At 44.0% G+C, this 27,548-nt stretch overlaps 1 protein-coding gene across 1 annotated transcript in view; it reads right to left on the reverse strand.

Moving 5' to 3' along the window:
- The window catches only part of LOC111872359 (MAP kinase-interacting serine/threonine-protein kinase 1), a 124,244-nt gene that overhangs the window by 24,922 nt on the left and 71,774 nt on the right, over positions 1 to 27,548 (reverse strand). The window contains exon 2 of the mRNA XM_023866157.2: positions 21,188 to 21,302. Within this exon, the coding sequence (XP_023721925.1) occupies positions 21,188 to 21,302 (115 nt within the window). The remainder of the gene's footprint in view (positions 1 to 21,187; positions 21,303 to 27,548) is intronic.

Raw genomic sequence — 27,548 nt, forward strand, 5'->3', positions numbered from 1 at the left:
GGGAACCCCCCCCCCCGGTCCCTTGCCAGGACACGTGGAGAGAGAACGATGGGGCAGACAAACAAGGCGGGGGGAGGGAACACGATAGAAAGGAGGGAGGAAGATAAAAGGTTTAGAAGAATGGAAGAACAAAATGGAAGTAACCCATTTAATGTGAGGGAGAGGGAGATATGATAACACAGACAGGGGACGGGAAAGCTACAAGGGAGAATAACATTATTTTGCTCTTCACCTTTGAAGAGCAATGCGCTAGGAGGTATCTTATATAAAAAGAAAATTGACCCGGTACACGAAGACTTTAGGCCCGTGACGACCTGACGCCCGGAAGTTGTGCAGGCCTGGTGAACAGCACAAATTACGAAGCTGCTCATAAGATTTTCGCTCCAGCCTCACATGACATCCTCCTCTTAGGACCAATATTCTCAAATATGGTCTATTATTTCCTTTCGCTGGACTTAAAGCCCAACCTTCAAGATCATTATTATTCAATCAGGGAGCCGGGATAGCGCAGTCGGTATAGCGACTGGCTACGGTGTAGACGACCGAGGGGTCAGAGTTCGGGTCCTGGTAGGGTTAAGACTTTTCTCTTCGCCATGTCGTCCAGACTGACTCCTATCCAATGGGTATCGGTGGCTCTTTCCCTGGGGGTAAACCGGCCGGGTAGCTAACCACTCACCTCCAACTAGTAGCGAGGTCAAGAAAATGTGGATCTATACATCCACTCCCCCACACGCCTTCATGGCGTAGTGCTTAATTAGTGATGCACAGAGACAACTGTACCTCATGATTCGTTATCCTACGACGAGCTGATCACTCGTCCAAAGAGTCCTACCGTCTGTAAAATGATCATGAAACTGAAAATCAGAGGCGAGGGCCCCCCCCCCAATAAACATCCACTAGAAACGGGCTTGACTGATGGACATGGGACGTACCAAGTGCCTCACAATGAAATATTTACACGCGTAGCCTATAACAATTACTAACGTATGAATTGATCCTACGTAAAGTATCTCCACTGTAGTATCTCCCAGATGTGCTGGCTAAGGAGCAGTGTAACATCACTGAATTTGGGAGATGTTTGACGCTGTTATGAGGACTGTGTGGAATAATTACAGTACACGTCACAGCTGCTGGAACTATGCATGTCTGGTTTTTGGGGTCACACTTGTTTCATTTCTTCTGTTTGCGGCATATAGCCTATTTGTTACTTTCTCTTCGCCCTGCCTCTCGCCCTGTTGACTGATACAAAAATTTTTAATCAGATCCTTACACGTCTACACACTGATATATTATTAATTAAATAATTAACAGTGTCACGGGCTTTAGTAAATGAACTGAATTCAATATTGATATTACACGAGTAATTCTGCAGGAACCAAAACAGTACAGTCGGTACACCGACTGGCTTACGAGCTGGACGACCGAGGGGTCGGAGTTCGAGTCCCGGTAGGGTCAAGAATTTTCTCTTCTCCACGTCGTCCAGACCGGCTCTGGGGCTCACCCAACCTCCTATCCAACGGGTACCGGGGGCTCTTCCCCCCGGGGGTAAAGCGGCCGGTGCCTGAAGCTGACCGCTCACCTCCAAATAGTGCCGAGGTCAATAAAATATGGATCTATACATCCATTCCCCCACACGCCTTTACCCTTTTACGAGTAATTCTGCATACCAACTGTGTACCGTATGTCGCTGTTATGCTTGATAACAAACTGAATTTTCATGAACACACTAATTCACTAATTACAGACAGTATGATCTTGTGGGCTGTGATGCCGTGTGGTCTGGTAGACTGTCACCCATAATGATCTTACAATGTCAGATTTCAATAAACTTTAAACTATACAAAAGGAATTTTGAAATTTATGTTATAGCCAATTTTATCCACTCAGAATTTCACTGTATTGTTCCATTCGTGGAATGTTTAAAATTATGACTGTACTATTCCAGAAGAGAGCTTTATATATTATTTTTATTTTATTTATTAGTATGTATTTTAAGTGTTTTCATGTGCTTCAGCTGTTGGCAAGCACTGCATTAGATTAACTGTAACAACATCATCATCATCATCATGCGTCGAATTTACTGATAAACCGAGCAACAAGCAGGACTTACTCTACTATTCTGTACTTCAAATACACATTCAATATTGTAAGCATAAAAAATTGGTTATAGACAAGGCGACCTAAGAATCGAAGTTCAATTCCTGGAGAAGGCTGGGATGTTTCTCTTCACCAAGGTGTCCAAACCTACTTCGGGGCCCATCCAGCCTCCTATCTGATGGGTAAAGGGGGCCCTGTGTCGGGGGGTATAGAGGCCGGGGCGTGAAGCTGAGTAGTCACTTCCCTCTAATACCGAGGTTACGAATGTGCGGAGCTGCACCTCCACTTTCCACATCTTATCATGGTGTTGTGTTTTATTACGACTAGGGACAACTTTACCTCTTACTTTACTTTGCTAAAAAGATAGTTTAAACCAAACGGTGAGAATGATTTAACTATAATAAAGCCAACTTAAAGTTCAACGTAAAAATTTGAGTTTCCATCCCTTGTACTGTTTCCAGAGATAAGCTTTCTACTGATCCACTCTTATATGGTGGGGAACTTTCAAAATCACGATTTCGCCGTTTACGTATGCTGCTAACTTGGAAAGTTCTCGAAAGATAGCTTGGTGCTGATACCTAGCGGTAACTTTTCGGAAAAGACTGCAATACCGCAATGCCTAAGTACCAAAGACCGCTAAAATTTCAACACGAAGCTTTGATAATTCCATCTTTAACTAAGGGTTCAACACAGCGGCCTCCGTAGTCTAGAGGTAACGTTCCCACCTCATGACTCGTAGTACGCGGGTTCAAATGCCCGGCGGAGGTCGTCGAATTTTTAAGGGCGGAAAAATTCAGGGAACAAGTCCTCCGGGAGGGACTTTAAGCCGTGGGTCCCGTGTCGTAGCTTTACGGCATGTAAAAGAACCTCATATCTCCAAAGGAGGTCACTGAGCCAAATTAACGGACGTTTCCCGCCCAACAGCAGTCTCTAATACCTCTGGTAGATGGAGGAAGCATTATAGATACCCCTCAGCTAGTAGAGCCGGTCTCGCTAGCTGGGCGGGACTGATGGTAAGCACCAGTACCGGTAGGATATAGAGACTGGTAGAAATCATAGAGGGAAGCACAATGGACCAATACAGGTCTCAGTGCATGGGGAAACCCACCCTCTCCAATAACTAACTAAGGCTTCAACACGGGCCGCGTCATAGCTCAAGCGGTTAGTCGCTGGCTTCCCACCGCGGCGGCCCGGGTTCGATCCCGGGTCTGGTCAAGTGGGATTTGTTGTGGACAAAGTGGCGCTGGGGCAGGTTTTCCCCGAGTACTTCGATTTCCTCTGCCAATTTTCATTCACCCGGGGCGGGCTACAATAGACCAATCAGTGGCCGCCGTGCCGTGTGGACCCAGCTGGACTTCACCTCATTAGAGATTATAGCCACTGAGGAACACTGTGAAACCACATCTATGGAACTGAAACTTTGTGGAATGTCAGTTACAAAAAGTGGTGTAAAGATCTTCTGAAGTTTCATGAGAATCCGCAAACTACTTCCACCACAGTTAGGGCACTGACACATGAACACGATGACGTAATATGGCTGTCTTTCCTTACAAAAGCACTAACTGGTTCAACACTACACTAGCGGACACGTAAGTATGACATAATACGCCTGTCACTCCTGACACAATAAAGAAAACTATCTTGTAGATTAAAGTGGACACAGTCCGATAGGTAGGGATGTGGCACATGCCTAAATATACTTTGAACTTCCTATCTCCATATTCTCTGTTAAAAACTTTCTAAACAATGCTTTGCCACATCTCGAAAACTTGCCGCCTTGTGGAAATGCTAAAGTTGCTATCCCGCCGTGCCCTGGCGCCAATCCAACAGGTCATGAAAATTACCGCAGTTTAACCGCCAACATTTTCTCTTTTAGACTGTGGCCTTCTGGGTGACCACACTGCACAATTAGCTTCTATCTTGAAGACGGATGCAAAAGGTGCCTCGGAAACGTTGGTAATCATATACCGAATTATACGGTGTCGTAACAAAAACATCTCAATCCAATTATCACGATAACGAGCTTCTCGAACCTTTTTTTTCTCTATTGTCAATATTTCTTTATATACATCAAGTTAGCATAAGATTCAAGTTGGTAATGAAGTCTCATGTGTAAAATGTTTTCATTATATTCGGTATACGTACGAAACTTGCAAGGACAATTAAGATGTGTTTAAAGTAAATGTACCAGTACAACAAAGCTCGTATAAGTAAACACTTGTCTGATTCATCACCTGTCCAGACTCCTTTGAATCAAAGTGGTGTTTGTCACTGCAGATTTTCAACGCTTCTTTAGAATTGGTCATTAGGAATCTTAAAAAAAAAAAGACGGCGAGATTACAACTGAATGGGACGCATGGACTTCTAGCCTTTGCTGGTGTTAAATTACTGAGAGAAAACTATCACCATCAGCACGGACATGAAGCTGACGTATTGCAGTCTCTCCTGCTCTCAGAGAAGACCGCACCACAAAGAAATAGCAACGTTCCATGAACAACCACACGACAGCGATATACAATCCCACATATTCTGATAATTCGAATTTTCGTTTGCTACAACATAACAGCCACAGCTCGAAGAGTATGTCGATTCGGTCTCACTTCATGAACTCAACTCCTGGGTCATGACACGCCGTTCACGAAGAGAAGGCTTTTCCATTAAAAGAAACAACTAATTCTGAATTGGATAATGAAATAAGGTCTTATCCGTGTAAACTGAAGAAGAAAACACATTCGAACCAACATCGCCGTTACTAAGACTGCGCCATAGCTCAAACGGGTAGTCGCTGGGTTCCCACCGCGTCGGCCCGGGTTCGATCCCGGGGTCTGGTCAAGTGGGATTTGTGGTGGACAAAGTGGCGCTGGGGCGGGTTTTTTCTGAGTACTTCGGTTTCCCGTGCCAATCTTCATTCCACCAAATTCTCCATAATCATAATCACCCGGGGCAGGTACAATAGGCCAATCAGTTGCCGCCGTGACGAGTGGACCCAGCTGGACTCCACCCCCCACTAAACGAATTTAAAAAGAAAAAGACTGGTTAGTACCGTGAAGATTCATGCAAAAGGATTATTAGATTACGCACAAAAGTTAAAGGTAACGCTGTCCCTGTGCTTAGCTAATTAAGCACTACGCTATGAAGGCGTATGGGGGAGTGGATGTATACGAGTAGATACATGTTTTCTTGATCTCGGCACTAGTTGGAGGTGAGTGTTCAGCTTCACGCGGCGGCCGCTTTAGCCGGGGCGAAAGAGCCCCCGGTATACATTAGATAGGAGGCTGGGTGAGCCCCAGCATAAAGGTAACTGATGTTATTTCAAGGCGAGTATACCCACACAACAAAACTTTAAAAAAATACACAAATTCCTAAGCGTTTACTGTAGTCAAATGAGCTCTGCATAGGAACGGTAACATAACAGATGTCAGGTGTGCCTAACCAACTCGCCCCACGAGGAGGAGACCTTGAATGAGTCAAAGCATTCATCCTTTTATAGAACATGAAAGCTCATTACAGAGTTCACCAGAGCCGACCGTTACGTATTATTCTGAGGCAGCTGAATCACATGCGAATTTAGCGGGCTATTAAATTCTTCGAAAGTGTACAAACTGTGCCATCCAACATCAAAATACATTAAATAAACCTCTCTATGTTGTCCACCTGTTGTTGCATTCAAATCTACCTAACTGCAAGCATATGGCCAATTTACAGAGCGAAGTGTTACAGTTTTCCATTCTTGCGTCTGTAGTGCCTACACTACGGTACCGTGCTACTCTCATGTCACCATCTTAAGTTTTTTGCAGCATTCTACACCATTCTGTTTCTGACACGGTGACTAATGAGGAGGAGACTATGAAATCAGTGGATGCGAAGGGAATGGGGAAGAGGGGTTTGAGCCTAACGAATTTTAATTTTAATTTAAAGAAGAGCTGAGAGGATGTTTAGTAGATGCATACAAAGGACAGATGGGCGAAGAGGTTTCTACTTGCACAGACTGGTACAAAAATTGTTTTTTTTGGTCTGGTCAATATATATAAATATATATATAAGGGTTAAAGTATGATCAGAACCAAGCATTGGGGCACTATGCTACAAGCCGGAAGGTCGCGGGTTTAAAGTCCCGATGAGGTCATTGGATTTTTCAATTGGCCTAATCCTTCCAGCAAAACAATGGCCCTGGGGTCGACTCGCCCACTAACAGAAATGAGTACCAGGAATCTTCTTGGGGGTAAAGGGCGGGCGGCGCGTAGGGCTGAGCCATCTGTGGGCCGCTTGTGTAGAAAATGTGAGAGTCTCGACGTCTCACAACCCTAGAGGCATCTATGGCCTCCCTTACCATAGCATTAGCTGCAAGAAGCCTTAGAATATGCAGGCGGCAAGTTCGGTGGGCTGGCCGTGTCTAATATGATTTTGATGGTTCCGCAAAAATTCTGTCAAATATGACATATAGCCGACTTACAGGGGTGGCCAACTACAGAGGTGTCACTGTATACCAAATACCGAGTCTCACACGGCCTGTCGAAGTAAATGCCGATATCCAGCCCAACACAGACACAGAAACTATAACCGGAACTGCGAGTTTCTTTATCAGCTCCCGTGTCGAGTTTATTTATAGTCGCAAAAGCATCAGCTTCTACTGACTCACATGTGCATTAGTCACAGAACCTAACAAAATAAACTGGCTTACACAGCTATCACACTGGTACTGTAAAAGTATGAAGGTCAAAATATTGCGGCAGGTACCTGAAGACTGCAAACATGCACGCTTCCACGACAAAAATTCGATACAATGAAAAGAGATGTTTCCTGTGCGGTCCGTGCCGAGACGTTATAAGCAGGCAGTTACCAAGGAGTGCGTTCAGTCAGTCAGATATTCAGGACAGTTAGCAAGGAGTACGTTCACTCAGCTGAGTTTGTGTGACAACTGCTGAGATTCAGTCGATGTAAGCTGCTGCTGTAAAAAGCTGAGGTTGGGGCTGTTCGGGAACCCAGAGGAATGGGAACGTCCGCTGTTGGAAGCCGCTACCGAGCAACGGCTAGTGAAGACGTGACTATGGACACTAGTGGTGTGTATAATAGTGAATTGTGTAGTCACGTGCTGTATCAAAGATTCCAGTAAATTCGATCATCAATCCCAAACCCGTCTATAATCACTCCATCACGTGACAATATTTTGGGAATATCTTTCCACACACTTCTAGCTGTACCGGATTATCTGTCACTCTATTAGCTCTCACTATATACCGGCCACTTTAAAACCGAAATTCCACAATAGGCCTAATTCATACGTGTATATGCAAACAAGGTAAAAAGTAAAGCTATTCCTCTGCTTCAGTAGCACTCTGATCGTACTGTGTATTAAGAGTTAAAAGTAGAATGTAGTGTCTTATGCACCTTTACTTCTAATGGCGATAGACTTCCCATTCGTGTCTTCTCACACAAGGCCACGCTGTAGTTAAGTATTAACGTCGGACAGACCATAATAATGGTGCATTACGATCTAAGACATGAAAGACGTGTTTTATGGGGTTATGACGCACAAAAAACACACTGATTCTATATTTAAACCATTCAAATACTTGGACAAGTATGAGCCATCCGCCGGTTTCGACAATATTAATCTTTTACTGAATATGCTTTATACTCTTATCTGTGGCAATATTTTATTTAATTTTTAACACATACTTTACAAAATTATTCTATTGGTTGGCTGAGGCACTATGTTACAAGCCGTAAGGTTGTGGGTTCAAGTCCCGATTATGTCATTGGATTTTTTCACTTGACCTAATCCTTCCAGCCGCACTATGGCCCTAGGGTCGACTCAGCCTCTAAGAGAAATGAGTACCAGGAATATTCTTGGGGGTAAAGGGCGGCCGGCGCGTAAGGCTGACAATCTTGCTGCCATCTATGAGCCGACTGTCTAGAAAATGTGGGAACTTCAACATCTCACAACCCTACGGGCCTCCACGGCCTGTTACAGGGATATATTTACTTTTTTTCTTTTTAATTTACCATTTTATTCAGCAATTCAATTTGTTGTAAATTTTATGATCGTGAAATAAACCAAACATTAGTTACTACTGAAATATCAATGTCCAGATTAATAAAATGATTTTTTTTAATTCGCTTAGTGGGGGGGGGGAGTCCAACTGGGTCCACTCGGAACGGCGGCCAATGATTGGCCTATTGTAGCCTGCCCCCGGTGATTATGATGATGGAGAATTTGCTGGAATGAAGATTGGCAGGGGAAACCGAAGTACTTGGAGAAAACCCTCCCCAGCGCCACTCTGTCTACCACAAATTCCACTTGACCAGACTGGGGATCGAACCCAGGCCGCCGCGGTGGGAAGCCAGCGACAATCCGCTTGAGCTATGGCGTGGCCTCAAATGAGGACTTAACTAATTTACAGTACATAGGTTTTCCACGTGCGTTCTTGTGATTCTGGGTAACCCATTCATCTTGATGACCATTGCATTTATAAATGCATTACTGTGAAGCTAAGAAACATACAGGTCCTATCACTTTTCCTTGTGCATCGCAAATACACATTACCCTAAAGGTAAGGTAAAGCTGTCCCTGTGCTTAACCAATTAAGCATTACGCTATGAAGGCGTATGGGGGAGTGGATGTATATATCTACATTTTCTTGACCTCGGCACTAGATGGAGGTGAGTGGTGGGCTTCACTCCACTTCCGCTTTACGCCCGGGGAAAGAACCCCACTCCGGTACCCATTGGATATGACGCTGGGTGGGCCCCAGAGCCGGCACGGACGACGTGAAGAGAAAATTCTTGACCCTACCGGGACTCCTACTCCAGTCTCCATACTGACTGCGCTATTCCGGCTTAATATCCATTGCCATGCGATGAAAAGTGTCCTGGTTATAGCTCTTATGAGATCAGTGTTTCATGCTGGGTACTATATTGTGTATGAGTTTTTCTTTGCTTAAAAAAATACTGATTTGAATTTCACGTGACATGGGGTTTAAAATGGGCCGTACGGTCTTCGTGCTAAGAATGCGTAACAAGCAAATTCTTAACTACAGATACGTACCAAGGCAAGGCAAGGCCATTCCGGGAAGTTAACTCTGCACAACTAACGACCGCCTTCCCCAGGTAAGTTCAAGATAAGCGAGGAGTAGTTTTGAACAGAAGCAGCACTAGTGGTAGACTCCATCTACTTTGGGAACGAGAATGCGCCAGTCGGTTAGTGACATAATCAGAAATTTACTAGATTCTAACATAATTTTGGCATGCAATAACCGGTGACGAATTTAAACATAGTGTGACGGAATAATCCACTGCTAGACAACGGAACCTTTCGTAGCAACGAATAAGCTTGTATAAATCAAAGCGTTGACCCGAGATTGATACACGTGGAGTGATAACGGATGAAACAGAGAATAACAGAGGAACTGTTAACTATTCCAGGCGGTGATTTCTATTCGGGCCGCATGGAAGTTAGTTCAGTCCGGGAGATTTCAGACCGAGAATCTTAATAGCGATTCGTCAGACATACCTCGTACAAGGCAGTACAGTAGGTGAGCAAGAATTCTTTGCTCGTCACAGTGAAAGAGAAGACGCTCGTGGTCCAGCAAGGAATGGAGCGAGTCTGAGTCAGTCATTGATTGTGAGCTGTCAAAAGTGGGTGTAATTGTGAAGGAGTGCCAACAAATTCAGTCACATAATCCAGAACCTATTATTATTAGTCACGCCAACCCCTTACACGTGGCAAAAGTTAAACTCAAATTGTCTTCAGTAAGGCGTGACGCGCCCTAGTTTATAGTGTTGATGTAAATAACTTCATGGAGATGAGCCCTTCTTGAGAAGCCGCCAGTTGTGCAGCTACTCAAGAACTTCCTAGAATTTTATGGAACCCGAAGGTTCATTACCGTGCTCACAAGAACCCTCCACTGGTCCCTATCCTCAGCCAGATCACCATACTATAGCTCTAAGATCCATTTTAATATTGTCCACCCACCTATGCCTTGGTCTTCCTAGTGGTCTCTTTCCTTCTGGCTTTCCCACCAATATCCTGTATGCATTCCTTTTCTCCCCCATTTGTGCTACATGCCCTGCCCATGTCATCTTCCTTGACTTGATCATTCTAATTGAAGAGTACAAGTTATGAAACTCCTCATTATGCAGTTTTCTCCAACCTCCCGTCACTTCATCTCTCTTCGGTCCAAATATTCTCCTCAACACCCTCAGTCTATGCTCCTCCCTTAATGTGAGAGACAAGTTTCATACCCTTAGGTAGGCCGCAGACCGGCAGTCAAGACACGATGTCTGCGACATGAGGCAAAGGAGCATAGTCGAAGCGAATGGGATTATGAAAACAGCGGCACACCAGTCTGAGTCATGATGCATCTCATGATAATTGGACAATACGTTGATGGAAATGGTCGAGGCATATTTACAATACCGTTTAATATTCGTGGAGTAACTTAGTTAAAAAAAAAAACCGAGAAAATTCAATTAGGTTATCCGGTCGCCGGAACAATTTACTATAATTAATAACACGGGCATGAGTCCTTGTAATGACAACAGTCGCGTATCATCTTATATTCGACGGTATACAGCTACTAGTCTAGCTACTGAAAACGTCGTAGTGTTCCAGTCCTTCCGCAAAAAGAAAATATCAACACCACAAAACACAGTTTGTAAGTTTTCAACCAACTGGATGTAATTTAGACTGTACACACATCAGGACGAAGCAGCAGCTAGGGTCCAAACTTTGCTTTCTTCCTTGACAGCTTCCTCACAGCGTTTTCTGCCAATTTTTAGTTCTTACTTAATTGGTGGGGTGCGATGAGCCTGACTCCAGTTGGAAAGCGAGACACTAGTGGGCCTACTGCACCAGTCCCGGACAAGAGATGAAGAAGCAGCAGTCGGTGTGATGAGAACTGGCAGGACAAACCAAGTACTCGAAGGAAACCGGTCCACCACAAATCCCATATAACCTGGCATCGAACTCGGGTCGCCGCGGTACGAAACCGCCTTAGCTATGGCACGGCATGACTGACTTCCTCCTTCATCCTATACGGTCTTTGTCTAAGTTGATGCTTATAAGACCCACGCTCTTGTGACGCAGTGCTACACAACTGCCAGCGTTTTTGCCACTTCTGGATCCACCACAAGCAGTTCCCGGGAAATGTCTGGTGTTCGGGGGTGGCCTTTGCCACCGAGAGTGCCTAGAGTGGACAACAAAGTGCAGCAGCTGAGAGGCTCAGCATTCGAGCAGGTAAGGGGGGAGGGTGACGCAGTATGCCGGACAGCACGTTCCTGAGACCTCACCGCTGCGTCCATTCTGGCTACGTCAGGGACAATAGCAGCCGCCCTTCATACAGAGGCTCCTAAGTAGACTGCGAGTACACCACGAAGAGGAATGTAGGTATTGCGATGTACGTCACAATCTGCTCGATGCCAAGGCGTCACGGTGCGGTTGAGGAGCCGGCTGTAATGCAGTCATTGCCGACGACATGACCTCGATCAGTAACCATGCCTCATGCCAGTTTCCTGCTGGCAGATGTTTGCTACAGTATCTTAGCAACCGACTAGCATACATCCATAATTTGGGCACGGACACATGTGGCTGTGTGTATCTTACAAACTCAGGAAGTGTTACTGTTTATATCTAATGTAAAGAAGCAAATTTATTAAAAGTAGACTGGCAATGATTTCCTTGAAAGTCCTAGGTGAAGCAGAAATTCGCCCATGGATCCATAATGGATACAACAAACTGTTACTCCGACGGACGGACATGGAACGCTCTCCTTGGCGATCTACTGCTGGTTTATTTGGTTTTCTCTTCGGCCATGAACATGGAAGTGATACTTCCCTCCGGGGGGTACGCAGACTTTACCGAACAACACGAAATTACAACCAATAAGACCATATTCTTCCTTCAAGCGATCAGAGTTGGCGGCTGATGAAAGTCAGGAAGAATTCAAAGCAAGGGGACGAGCGGGTAGAGGTTTCAACTTCTTTTTCGCGAGCGTCTGTGACGTAACTCAGCAAACGGATGAACAGTCGTTTGGTTGTGTGGAAACAGCTCCATTGAAATCATTGGTTAGCCAAGATGTGGCGCGAAGAACAGTCAGAGAAAGGGAGCCTTAGGCTGGAGCAACACGAGCGCACAAAATGCGTCCGTTGTAACGAACGTACTTTATGACGAACGTTGCTGTGGACACCACACAATTGCAGAATGCGGTGCGTAGTTTTTGTCTGCAATGGAGCCAGAAGCGTAGCATTCGCCTCTCTTGTTTATTTCTACAACGGACGTCATGACGTTTGTTACAACGGACGCATTTCGTGCGCTCGTGTGGCCCCAGTCTTATTGTTGAACCCTCCCCAAAGATACCCATTGTACTCAACTCCTCTACAGTTCAGAATATCTAACAGTGATCCGCCGATGTCTCCCTATCACGGGTTTCAAGTCGAAATGTGTAATTTTTGTTTACGTGCTTAGAGTATGTTTAAAGAAAAGCAATGGCGAGCTTTAACTAAAAGGTAAAAAGGTGTCCCTATGTTTAATCAAACACCACGCCATGAGGACGTGTTGGGGAGAAGAAGTACAGCCCCACAATTCTTTATCTCGGCCCTGGATGGAGGTGAGTGGGTCAGCTTGACGTCCCAGGGAAAGAGCCCCCCCGGTACCTGTTGGATAGGAGGCTGAGTGGACCCCAGAGCCGGTCTGGACGTTGCGGAGTAAAGAACAATCTCTTACACATGCTGGGAATCGAATCCCGGCAGTCTAGCCCGTAAGATAGTTTCTAACGTATTCGACTTCATGAGAATATAGTCTGTGACTAACGGTAAGCGTTCGGAAACACAACAGCAACGTAGTGCGTACACAGTATGACGAGAACTGTTTGTCTACTTGTTCTGCATTTTCATTGTTAACTACATAACAGGAAAACATCTCCAGTTCTTATAAAGTCAGAACATACAAAATAAATGAAGAACAGAAAAGCTAGCTTAAGAAAACGCCAGTGACGCCTGAGAGAAAATGATTCGTGTATAGCTGATATTTCTGTCAGGTCTAGCACTATCGCTTGATAGGACTTGACCCGAAAGGTTTTTAATAATAATGAGGCGGAAATAAATGATTTTGAAGTCCAATGGACCGGCCTCCATTGCCAATCAAACGGACGCGATACCAAGAGTGCCGGGCAAAGCTGCCTCCGTAGTCTAGAGGCAACGTTCCCACCTCATGACTCGTGGTACGCGGGTTCAAACACGGCGGAGGTCGTGCAATTTTTAAGGGCGGAAAAATTCAGGGAACAAGTCCTCCGGGAGGGACTTTAAAGCCGTGGGTCCCGTGTCGTAACTTTACGGCATGTAAAAGAACCTCATATCTCCAAAGGAGGTCACTGAGCTAAATTCAAGGACATTTCCCGCCCAACAGTAGTCTCTAACGCCTCTGATAGATGGGGAAAGCATTATACATACCGCCAAGCCAGTGGAGGCCGAACTCGCTGGCTCGGTCGGGACAGATGGTACGCACCAATATCGGTAGGGGTTTCCCCATACACTGAGACCAGTATTGGTCCATTGTGCTTCCCTCTATGATATTCTACCAGTCTCTCTAACTAACTAAGAGTGCGGGGCAGAACAATCCCAATAATAATGGTGGGCAAACGCAGTGGCAAACACGATGAAGTGATGAACAGTTCTGCCGCGTCGCAACGGGCCAGGGGGCCTACTAAACCGTGATGGCTCTCATAGAATTCAGAATTTCGGATTCGGTTACGCCATATCGAATGCATAAGTTTGGTGGGGCCTCCTTAACTTTTAGTTAGCAGTACGAGACCATAATTACGTCACACTGCATTATATACACTTTCATAACTTGCAGAGGAAATAGGTACATTTACTACACAAATATAAGCCCTATATAGCTCCGAGTTTAATGGTAATTCGGGGCTCAAACAGCAAATACTGGCAAAAAAAAAATCTCTGATAATGAAAATATTTTCGGCCTGTCTGTGGTGTTGGTTGGGTTAAAAATGACAGACTTTTCAGCAACCATCTCTGTCTCTAACGTCAGGATCTGGTTCCATGATGGCCATTAGGCTCTAATGATGGAGGATGAGATGGTCCCTGAAACGTCGGTCATCAGTACCCAGCAGACACCGATGATGGTTCAAGATTTCTTTGTCTTTAGCCTCAGTGAATGCTTCCGATCCCAAATTCCATGATAAACTGTCATTTAACTGTTCTGGCGTAACTAAACTAAAAGTGAACATAGGGCCTAATTCTTGGGCGTACTAAATGGGGGAGCGACAAGGCGCCAATTATTCGTCATCGTTCTCAATGTCTGTGAGTGGAAACATACGGTTTACGTGACTCATTCAAAACAGTGCTACACAACCTTGCGGAAGAAATACAGGCAGTAATTTTGTTTACTCCGCCATTCCGCTGCGCATTATATTTACAATCTTGTGTTATCATTGTCAACACTAGGAAGGGAGTGATAACATTTCCTGCGATAACAAGCGGCTCCATTCGTTTTTCAACGCCCAACAAAGAAGGGATTTAGTTCCTCAACAGATAAGAGATCTGCGTTGCTTAACTTTCCTGCACCAATTGACGCAACTGATACTGTTGTTTTCGTTCTGGCTGATGGACAAGACCTCCGAGGGAAAGATTCGACTCGAGTTCAAGAGTGTTTCGAGCGCGTAACGTTACCGTAACAAAAATCGGCATAGCGACGGGCTAGATTCCCAGCAGTGCAAGATTTTTATCTTCTCCACAGCGTCCAGACCGACTCTTGGACCCACCAAAACTCCTACCCAATGGGTACAGGGTTCCCTTCCCCGGGGGTAAAGCTGACCACTGAGCTCCTTCCAGTACCGAGGTCAAGAAAAGTGGAGCTATACCTCCACTCCCCCATATGTCTTCATGGCATAGGGTATAACTAATTAAGCACAGGGAAAACTTTACCTTTCACCTTACCATTATCATGACGCTGCAACTTCGAGTTCGAACGGGGCAGGTTTTAGAGAACTGGGTGAGGAAAGGGATACCTCTGTCGGAGGGGGGACGGATATAACATAATTCTATTATAAGGAGCATCATAATATGTAATCTTCAACAAATATTGTTGGGGCGATTAAATAAATGTGCTTGCTAGCCTGGCCGGGGCATGTTGCAAGCATGCGTGATGAGAAATACATACGAAATTCTTGTGTGAAAATCTGTACGGATAACATTGTTTAGGCAACCTAGATGATGAGCGTATATTATTAAAATGTGTTTAAAGAAACACAGTTTGAGGATCTGGACTGGATTCAGACGACATAGGTGGGGCCCAGTGGCGGGGTGTTGTGAACACGGCCACGGGTTGCATAAAAGGCCGGGGAACTTATTGACCGGCAGACTTAGCTTCACAAGTCGGATTCCCGTCTATGGAGTTAGATGGGGACACAGTACACTCAAGGTCAGTAAGATATTTTCATGGCTTATGTAATGACGCTGCCGATTACAGTGGCAGCGCGGTCTGAGGCATGAACCGTCTTCGCTCGCTCCAAAGCTGGGATCGTGGGTTCGAATTCCACTCAAGGCATGGATGTCTGTATTGTGTGCGTTTATTCAGTGTTTGTTGTTCTGTGTGTAGGCAGAGGCCTTGCGACGGGCTGATACCCCGTCCAAGGCGTCCTACCGAGCGTGTGTAGGATCAAGAAATTGAAAAAGNTTGATAATTCTCAAATATGTTACTTTCCAGGTACTGAAGATTTAAAAAGAACGGACACAATTACAAAGGCGAAGATAATTTTGCTTACATAGACGCTTCAAAGTTTGACTTCTTACTTCTTCGCTCGCAGTAGTTACATAACATCGCATAATGTATTTTGTTTTGACTGTATTTCACGTAAAATTAAATCCACTACTTACTATGAGAGTCAGGCCGCGCCATAGCTCAGGCGGTTAGTCGCCGGCTTCCCACCCTGGCGGTCCGGGTTCGAGCCCAAGTCAGGTAATGTGGGATTCGTGGTGGACAAAGTGGCACTGGGGCAGGTTTTCTCCGAGTATTTCGGTTTCTCCTGCCAATTCTCATTCTACCGACTGCTCCGCATTAAACATCGTCTATTCATCCGGGACTGTTACAATAGGCCAATTAATGGCCGATGTGCCAAGTGGACACAGCCAGACCCCACCCCCCGTAATAAAAAAAACTACTACTACGAGGGTTACACAAAAGCTTCAGCCTCTCGAGATCAGAAACCGATATTCTGCATTGAGAAGTAGAGACAGCATTACCTTACCATGTAAGTCATATGGTTACAGAGCGCAGAATCATTTGCGAGACGCTGTCTCCCCATTGGTCACGAAATTTCCCGCCATCTGTGAACTCCCTAAGGCTGATTACCGCGTTAAAAACAGCCCGACATTGGACACTATCCGGATCCAGACGAAATACGTAGAAATCCTCAAAACCTGTTCCGTAATGATCATTTTATTATTAATCTTCCATCTTTGCCACAGCGGGTTCTTTCAGATCCTTTTTAATTCATTATTCACTGATCATGCCATTCGACGGTCCATAGTGTCAGCCATTGAGGCCGTCGTTAAATAAATAATTATTACCTTCCCATCTACGCCAAGGTCTCCCCAGCATTTTCTTCCCTTCAGGTTTTCTCATCTCTTATGCGTGCCACACGATCCGCCCATCGCATCTTCCATGATCTGACCAATCTGTGAAGTGTTCAAATTAAAAATGTTCTCATTACCTTTCTGTTTCTGTCTCTTACCTCTAAATATTCTCAAGGCGTTCATTTATTTGAACGATGCGTGATCGTAGACGATCTGCAGACGTCCCAATCTCCTGACCTACCGCGACTAGAGCTCCATCTGTGGTGTAGGGGAAAGTGTGGTGGCCTTAGACGTTCTTTTGTTTTATTAAACTGTGACATCACGTCAAGTATATACATAGTGCCATAGTGAGGCTGGAAAGATTATGTCAATTCAGAAATCCAATGAGTTCATTGGGAATCGAACCCACGACCTTCCAGCTTGTAGCATAGTGCTTCAACCAGTTGTGTTTCCAGGGTGTAAAGGGCGGCCGGTGAGTAAGTCTGACAACCTCACCGCCATCTGTGGGCTGATTGTCTAGATAATGTGGGAGCCTCGACGTTTCACAACTCTATTGGCCTCTACAACTTTCAACATTTATATACAGGTGTTTCACGACTTTAGGGCATAACTGCAGGAGGCGATTTCCTAGGTCTTTGTGATCAAAAGAGTTCATATAAACATGTGTCCGATTTTGGACGGTTACGGAGTTATGACCGTTTGAAACTCAGAATAGAAGACAATGTAAACTTCCATCTCCGCGAATACCTCAGATCTCGCTGGGCGTATTGTTAGCTTTATTCCTACTTGTTGTGTAATTAGGCTAATAATCTCATTCATATTAATTATTATTTAGCTTGGGGTGTCCTAAGCTTGATACCGTTCGGCCAGTCCTTTGTATACACAATAGTTTGTATATTCCAATGATAGATGATGCAGTTTCCTGAACAACAGGTGTCTGTCAACAGATTGTTAGAGAGGCGTGTAAACAAAGTTCTGTCGTCAAACTGCTTCACTGCCAACACCGCACGCGCATTGCAGCTTGTCACATTCAGATTAAGCAAATATCGATTCACAATGACAAAGAACTAACAGAGTACGGCTTCCTGAAATACGCATTTTCTATAAGGTACATACGTGGAATTATTTTCCTTGCGTCTTCGAGTGCCATACCTAACTCATTTGCCTAATTACACTAAGTGCACGTGGATCGGTTAGGAATCTGATGACTGCATCTTCGTCAGGGTATTTGAAGAATCCAGCGGCAGCGTAGTTAGTTGAGGCACTATGCTACATGCCGGAAGGTCACGGGTTAGAATCCCGATTACGTCACTACATTTTTCAATCGACTTAACCCTTCCTGCCATGGAGTCGATTCAGCCTCTAACAGAAATGAGTACCTGGAATCTTCCTGGGGAATAAAGGGGCGCCCGGCGCGTGAGGCTGACAACTTCACCGTCATCTGTGAGCCAACTGTCTAGAAAATGTTGGGGCCTCGACGTCTCACAACCCTACGGGCCTCCATGGCCCGTTACAGGGATAGCTTTACCTTTTCTTTTTTACCATTAGGAGTCCAACGGATTATCATAGTGCACATAACTATACTCCGTAAAAAAAAAAAAAAATCTTGAGATGCTAACCTTACGGAAGAAAAATTCTGTGTGTTCAACAATGTCTGCGGTGTGGTATTTTTGGATTAAGTTCAAATGAATCTCATAACATTCTCTCTACAGCTCTACAGCCCTTGTGAACCTTGGCTCCTTATGCCCCTTAATCCATACTCAGACGGTATGACTCCTTGGACGAGTGACGAGCCCGTCGCAAGGCCGTTACCTGCACAACAACACAAGCACAGAATAAACGAATAGACATATCCATGCCTCGAGTGGCATTCGAACCCACGATCTCAGCGTTAGAGCGTGTGAAGAGAGTTCATGCCTTCGACCGCACGGCCATTGTGATCGGCCGTTTTGATGTTTTGATGCTCCACTATCGAAAGAACTCCATGACTGAGACCACTCGCAAATATCGAGGAGTTGGTCCACATTATTCTGTGTTGTTTTATAATGGACTCATCCGTCATCCAAGGAATTCTACCGTCTGTCACCAGTTGGAACCGCTACTTTGTATTCGAGAAGTATCGGGTCCGATTCTCGGCTCGGACACCGGATATCCTGTCCCTTGTGGCAAATGCTAAGATAACCGTTTATCTAAGATGATGCGCTGTCGCAGGTTAATTCTAATCCGGAGCAGCAGAAGAAAACCCTGTGTGATAAAAGGTGTTTACTGTCTGGAGCTTCAAAATGTTTGTCATGAGATTCTACGTAATAACTGAAATCTACAACAGCTTTTATCTTGATAACAACAAACAACGGATTCAATCTGAACAAAGACAAAAACAAGAGACGATAATTACACCTTAGTCTCAGCCTTCTTCTTCAAGAATGTTGCAATTCAGAATTCTGTAAGCGTACGTATTTTGGATACTTCGCAGAATTTCCTCGGTTGAGAATCGGTATATTCCCAGGCCGATACCTAAACGCAACCTTCAAACCCGATTCAAGACCTCTTGCATTACAGCGCTCAGGGACTATACGCGCTTCTTACCGCACGGCAAACTGCTGATAGCTGTTACGTCACGACTAACGACAACCGCAAAGCAGCAACTAAAGAAGTTTTCCTTTTATTTATTTATTAAGCCCTACGCCAAGAAGACGCATGGAGGAGTGGATGTATAGCTCCATCATTCTCAATCTCGGCACTAGATGGTGGTGAATCATGAGCTTCGTGTCCCGGTTGCTTTACTGAAGAGGAAATGGAGTATGCTAGGTGGGCAGGTCTGGACGCTACGGAGAAGAGAAAAATTTTTTGCCACTGCCAGGAATCGAACCTCGATTCCTCGGTTGTTCAGGCCGTAGGCAAGTCGCTATACCGACTGAGGTCAGCAGTTATTATAAATACTCCCCTTAAGAAAGAATTGAAATGAGGACCTAACGGGCTTTTAATTCAGCCCTTTCTTCTTCTTCTGTCTTCATGGATTAGGCCTTCTGGTCTGTTTCCTTTCAGAATTAATTCCGAGATTACGAAACTTATATGACAGTTGGCAGAGTTTCTTGGAAGGGCGAACAACCCATCGCAAGGTCGCTACCTACACAGGACAACACAAACGCAGACATCCGTGCTTCGAGTGTTATATGGACCGAAGATCGCGTGTTCTGATTATTCGCCTTATTTCTATGAGCGAGAATAAGCACCGAGGAGAATATTTGCACTTACGAAAGAGAAAGTTAAGAGGCAGGTGGAACAAATTGCACAATGAGAGACTTTACAATTCGCATTCGTCACCAAATATTATTAGAGTCGTCACAACAATGTCGATGAGATCTTTGGTGCATGCAACACGCCCGGCGCAGTACGATGCATGGCGACTGTTATGTACTCTGAGTTCATATAGACCAAAATAAACCTAATCGGAATCTGCATAAATGTAAATTACACAGAAATTTTACACTAAACGCTCCTGGAATAATTAAACCATATTGATTCTTAGTTCCTGATGGCTTCACCACACTGACTAAAGTGTTATGAGGAGAGCTTGCGCAGCAACAGAGGTTCACACCTGCTTAAAAAGCACACAACTGTCTCAGTTTTACGCAATTCCGAAAAGGCAACTAATATGAAGTGTCATGTAACAGTAGAGAGCTGGGATAGGTTAGTCGGTATAGCGACAGACGAGTTAGAAGGCAGGGGTTCTATTCTCGATAGTGGCAAGAAATCTTTCTGTACTCCACAGCGTCCAGACCGGCTCTGGGACCCAAGAAGCCTCATATACAATGGGCACGGGGCCTCTTTCTCCGGGGGTAAAGCTGCCAGAAGTATAGTGGAGCTATACTTCACTCTCCCATACGTGTTCATGGCGAGGCTCTTAATTAAGCACAGGGACATCTGTTCCTTTACCATGTACCAGCTGAAGAGCACTGGGCTTTCCTATGATCGATAGGTCTACACTATATCTCATACTGTATAAAACAAAAAGTATGACAGTAATGACCAGGATCTACTAGCATGTCTGTGCGTGGTTAATTACAGTTCAACAACGCCCCTGTGTAATATTAAAACTGAGGAACATAACCGGCCTCACTGATCATATCAATTACCGTCTTCCAGTGATCTGGGGTTTGTATACACGGCTCTACGTAATATGGCAACGGCATTAAAACTCGCAAAAGGATAGAGATAAAACTGCAGTAACACTCATCACAATCTGGCGGCATTAACTCCTGGAACAAGCAACCTGCTTAACTTACTCTTCAACTCTGAACATGAAACGTCGGCGAACTTACTGGACTACATGACGTTACACCACAGTAGTCGATAAGAGCAAAAAAGTAGTTCTTCTTCCATTTGCGGTAAAATGTGTAGGCCTATATAACATAACTTGAACAAGAATATTCGACCCGACAGCGATGCACAGATCACAAAGCCCAGAAACACTGTGTTACAGAAGTGACGTACTCACCTTCCAGGGTATCCTCGAGGTGAGCTAGCGGTATGTGAGGTTCGCCTATCAGCACTGTACTCCGTGGCTGCTGCTGCTGCAGCACACATCCGTTGGTTACCAGCCATCTCTTCTCCTGCGGGCAAATACACATACATTTCATTTCATTTTCATTTCCACCTTTGTAGTCTAGTGGTCAGAGTTCCCCGCGCTACCAGATTTTCTGAGAAGTAGTGGGTCTGGAACGGGGTCCACTCAGCTTCGTGAGAATAACAGAGAAGTTGCTTGAATGGAAAAATAGCGGCTCCGGTCTAGAAAACCGAGATTAATGGCCGTGGGAATCCGTTGCCCTGACCACGCGACACGCTCTATCCGCTAAAGTTGGCACTAACTTCGCCGCTAATTTCGGTTTTATAGACCGGATCCGCTATTTCTTTGAGATATATCCTTAATTATCCTCACGTGGCTGAGTGGACCCCGTCTCAGAAAATCTGGTAGCGCCGGGAATCGAACCCGGACCTGTGGCCAGGAACTCTGACCACTAGACCACAGTTTAAATGTTTGAAATTATTCTACAGCACCAGAATTAAAAAATTAATAACGAAGTGCCTTAATGAATACTATTTGACCACGTGCACACTGCAGCAGGCTCCTTTTGAAATATGTGTTGCCCGAAAATGGCCCTGTGCGGCTGAAACATGTAGCATAAACACTGTATGTACATGTATATTAATAATTTTAATGACATTTAAAACATTTAATGAGCATTTAGTAAATTACGTGTGAATTACTGTTCTTAAATTAATATTGTTGCATTACAGACGGAAAGACGACTATAAGTTCTACACTGATTAGCGGTGGGGGCGCACATGATCCAACGTGACCGGCAGTTGAACCAGACGAGAATTTAGGTAAAGAAGTTACAGTACAGACATTTGTTGAGTAATACATTTTACAACTGCTCGTGCATCGGTATCCAGAAACTGCCTTTCACTCTGCTGGCCCCTACACATCGTCTGATATTTCCCACTTCTAGTTTGGTCGTTAAGTATTTACATTAGCAAACAAATACATAATTAAATTGCTGCTAGTTTAGTCCAATTACTTCAAAGTGAGATAAAGGATTCTGAAGCTATACCTATGCATACGAATTGAACTTATCCCGCTAATGCATCGAGACAGCAATGACCTTGATAGGTCACCTTCTAACCAAGAAAACTATTTGCAAACTGCGTAGCGACAGCACGTGAAAGAAACTACACATTCATCTTCAAGGAGAGCGAAATTTCTATTTTTAAATCGAAACATTTGACGGCATGTTAATGATTTAAAAACACACGATGTAGTGGTTTATTTTAAATAAAAACTGCAGAATGTGGCCAATGTCCAAGGCTGGTAAAAGTTATAAAAAGAAAGGTCGGCATATGGTATCACCAAATATTCGAATACATGCCATTTATATTCTTCTTTCAACTTAAAGGCAGATAAACCTGAAGAATTATCTAGAGTTCAACCATATTAGTATTTGTGCCCAAAGATGACTTCACGTACAACAGTTTGCTGCAATCGAAATTATGAACTTTACTTACCCAGTCACAAATTTGGGAGTACGATGTGACAGTACATCAGCTATTCGTAGACTTCAAGAAAGCCTATGATTCACTTAGGAGGGAAGTATTGCACAATATTCTCGTAGAGTCTGGGGTACCCATGAAACTAATTAGGCTTATTAAAATGTGTTTCAATGAAACCTATAGTAGTAAAGTCCGTATGGGTAAACATTTGTCTGATAAATTTCCTATCCAGAGTGGTCTACAACAAGGAAATGCTTTAATGCCAATGCTTTTCAACTTCGCGATAGAAAACGTCATTAGGAATGTCCAGGAAAACCAGGTGGAACTAAAATTAAATGGGACACATCAGCTGCTGGTCTATGTTGATGTGATACCATAAATACGTGTAAAAACACAGAAACTCTTAACTGACGCTAGTAAGGGCAAAATCATGACATTAAGATAGCTAACAGATGTTTTGAAAATGTGGTACAGTTCAGATATTTGGAAACGACTATGAGAAATCAAAGCCTGATTCAGAAGGAAATTTCGAGGAGACTGAACTCGGATAATGCTTGCCACCAATGGTCTTCTTCTTTGCTGTCCAAAATCGTAAACATTAGGATACACAAAACTAATTTTGCCTGTGGTTCTGTATGGATATGAAACATGGTCTGACATTAAGGGAGGAACACAGACTAAGGTTGTTTGAGAACAGGGTCCCAAGGAAAATATTTGGACTGAAGAGGGATGAAGTGGCCGGAGGTTGGAGGAAACGCATAATGAGGAGCTTCATACCTTGTACACGTCGCCAAGTATAATTAGAACGATCAAGTAAAGGAGCATGAGATGGACTTGGCGTGAAGCACGAATGAGGGAAGAGGAATGCATATATAATTTTCGCGGGAAGGACGGAAGGAAAGAGACCACTAGGAAGACAAAGACGGAGGTGGATAGATAATATTAAAATGGGTCTTAGAGCTATAGAATGGTGTGGTATGGACTAGACTGATCTGGCTAAGGATAGGGACCAGTGGAGGGCTCTTGTGAACACGGTAATGAACTTTCGGGTTCCATAAAGAGCTGGGAAGTTCTTGAGCAGCTGCATACCTGGCGGGTTCTCAAGGAGGGCTCATCTCCAAGGAGTTAGTTAAATCACAAATTAAAAACAAATTCACAAGCTTACACGAAGAAACTTAAAATCTTAAAATTTCGGATATATTTTATCCGTAATTAATTAAGTAACTAATCTCATGCATAAGAGGCCTTCTCGAAAAGCAAACAGTTGCTCATCTAGTAAATAAATTCCTTGTCTTTTATGGAACCCGTGACTTTATTACAAAACTGATAACAGACAGGTGTTCGAAGTTGCTTTGAGTCAGATGCTTGACTAGCAACTTTGCATTCTATTTATTTCATATACTCTCATTCACGCATATGTATCTGCCTTCAGGTTGTACAATCAAAATGTTGTACTCATTTCTCCCATACAAGTTCAGCCGACCTCATTTTCATGATTTTACCGCCCTAATAATATTTGGTACAGATTACGTATGTCCTCATCAGGGACTTTCTTCAGATTCCAGTTATGTACAAACATTCTCCTTGAGGCAACGTTTTCAAACATCCTCGACCTATGTTCCTTCTTTACTGTGAGGGATCAAGTTTCACAAAACTACAGAAAAATTATATTTCTTATAAACTTTAATGCTTTTTTTTTAATTGCTAGTGGGGTGGGACTAAGTCCCTTGTACTGCGGCCACTTCTGGCCTATTGTACCAGCCCCAGATGATAGATGAAGGTGATTTTGAGCAGTTGGTGGAATGAAGATTGGCAGGGGAAACCGAAGTACTCGGAGAAAACCTGCCCCAGCGCCACTTTGTCCACCACAAATCCCACTTGACCAGACTCGGGATCGAACCCGGGTCGCCGCGGTGGGAAGCCAGTGACTAACCGCTTGAGCTATGGCGCGGCCTAACTTTAATCTTTACTTTTGTAAATGGATGGCCGAAAGACAGCATATTCCCCAACTTGAATCTGCTGTAAGTTTTTTTTTTGTAAACGTAATTTTGACTTGTTATTGGCGTTCCTAAACACCTGATCTCTGACACACCGGAAAGCTTTGCTAATCACTTCTACATCACTGCTAATGTAACACATTCAAGCTACGAGATATGAATATAATTAAACTTCTTTTTCTAACTTCAGCCTTCTTAGCAGCGTCTAATAGCGCTTCTGTATTTTATCTGTGGCATTTAATTTTTCGCCACTTAAATTAAAATTGTAAGCACTGAACATAAGATGTCGCATTCAATTCGAATCCTTCCCGATTCTCTGAGATCCTCCTTATGCCTAATTTTAAAGCAAGGGAGAATAGTAATTACTATAAAGAACCGCCTCGTTTCGGATAATTACAGCATTAACTTGCACATACTTTTAATGTCCATTTCGCAGAGAGGTCGAGTACCAGCACAAGACCAGACGGCGTCTATGGAAGAATGTACGTGATAGTCATTAAGTTCGTGGAATGTGGTTTTATCGCATCATATTACAAGGTATTAACATACACTTATACATATTCACATCGGCCCTCAAAATAGTTGTTGTTGGCCGCTATGAAAGTCTGCCAACGTTGATATAGCTGTGGAAAACATTGCTAAAACATTTTTTTTCTCCTGTGGCGCTACAGCCCCAATTTGGGCCTAGGCCTACCTCCATGAAACTCTCCGTTTCACTTCGGTTTACTAGATCTTACACATACGGTAGGACTCCTTGGGCGAGTGATCAGCTCGTCGCAAGGCCTCTACCTGTAGACGAACACTGAAAAACGCACACAAACATCCATGCCCTGAGTGGGATTCGAACCCACGATCCCGGTTTCCGAGCGAGCGAAGACAGTGCACCCCTTAGACCGTTCGGCTACCGTTGCTGAAACTTACTGACAGTAAATTCCCGTACGACGCTTTGCGGCCATTCCACGAACTTATTGACTGTGGCAGTACTCACGTGCATTCGAAAATTGGCGGCATCTGAAGCGAAGTAATTGGTTACGCCAACAATGCATTCACACGAGCGCATTAAAAACCGGAACTCTGTAAGATCTATTACAGCGTCGAAATGCCAGTGACATTTACTGCATTAATTCTAGACCAGGCCTACAGCACGTTACCGCTAAACGCTCGCAGATGAGCGAGTTAATATATCATTGTTAAAATGTGTTGTGTGGAATGTTGTTTCCTTGTAGAAAATACACCAATGTTCAAGCGACAGTGCCAGTCTGGAAGTTCTTACGCGCTGTCTGCATGAGGTGAACAAAATTAACGTGTGATGGGAAGTTTATCAGCCACACCTAAGCCAAACAACACTACACACGTCGACAAGATTTATTACTGCGGATCCTCATTAATGTTTTGGTCTAGTTCTGATCCGTATCAGTCCAATACAAAACCGGAATACGTGGATAAACTCGAACGTTATGATCTTTCTAAGAAATCGTCGTTCGTATAAAAAATTGGATGCAACATAAACGGCTAATCTCATTAAGAATAACAGATTTTAAGTGTACATGTGAGAAAAGTCTAAGGGAAAAAAATTAATGACTCTGTGAAGTACGTATCATTAATTATATCATTAATGTGATTACCTTGGCAGAAATGTATTTGTATCTGTAATAAGATATTTGCAAGTACAAGAGCATAATGGGGGAGTAATTTATCTCCGCCTAACTGGCCGTCCGTTCATTTGTCCGACTTCATGTTTCAAGTCCGAAAATAGTAACCGAATGTCGATGAAATTACATATTAATGGTCTACACTAAAACATGTTGGTCAAATATACGTACTTTCGGTTGGTACCGCGGCTACATGCAATCCCTACTTAACAGGACACTCAAATAGAAACTTATGGAATATCTTTAAAAGAAACTCACTGTAGTGACACAAAATAGGCATTACAGTCATTGCAAGAAACATTTTCAATATGACAAATATTTAACAAAGTACAAAACAAACACAAACTCCGTGGTTTTTGTTCGCAAACGAACTATACTGACCGCCGCTTGTCTAAGAAGTCAGTGCCAACTTTAACGGACAGAGGGTGTCGCGTGGTCAGCGCAACGAATCCCCACGGCCGTTAATCTCGGGTTTCTAGACCAGAGCAGCTATTTCCTTGAAGTAGCTCCTCAATTATCCTCACGAGGCTGAGTGGACCCCGTTCCAGACCCATTACTTCTCAGAAAATCTGGTAGCGCAAGGAATCGAACCCGGACCTCTGTATCTGTAGCCAGGAACCCTGACCACTAGACCACAGAGGCGGTACAAGGACACATAATTTGTTACACTGTTTAGCATCAATAACTTTGCAACCATTTTGGTCACTTACATTTGTGTGCGTTATTTTGCGATGACGTCGGTATCTCGGACTATACAGCGTCGAATGGTCACATGATTCGTGAATAAGGATTTGGAAGGAAGCGGCCGTGACCTAATCGCGGTACCACGCCGGCATCTTCTTGGAGGGACTGAGGAAAACCAGGAACATCAAAGACAGGGTAGCTGGTTCCGGACCGACATTCGAACACAGCATTTTCCCAATACAAGTTTAGAGCACTGCTGCTACATCAACCTACTCAGTTCCACTGCCAAAATCTGAATCGATTCCTCATTTCGTTGACAGCTTCTCACTAATCACCAGGGCCCGGATTTTGATAACATGTCATCTTTTTTTCCTTGTATCCTATGCGATGCTCTTAAATATATAAATCTCGGACATGAACTACTGGTTACAGAAATGTAAATTTTATAGGTAATTTTTTGGACTTTTAAGGGTAT

The sequence above is a fragment of the Cryptotermes secundus genome, unplaced genomic scaffold (assembly GCF_002891405.2).
Source record: "Cryptotermes secundus unplaced genomic scaffold, Csec_1.0 scaffold144, whole genome shotgun sequence".
Classification (NCBI taxonomy): domain Eukaryota; kingdom Metazoa; phylum Arthropoda; class Insecta; order Blattodea; family Kalotermitidae; genus Cryptotermes; species Cryptotermes secundus.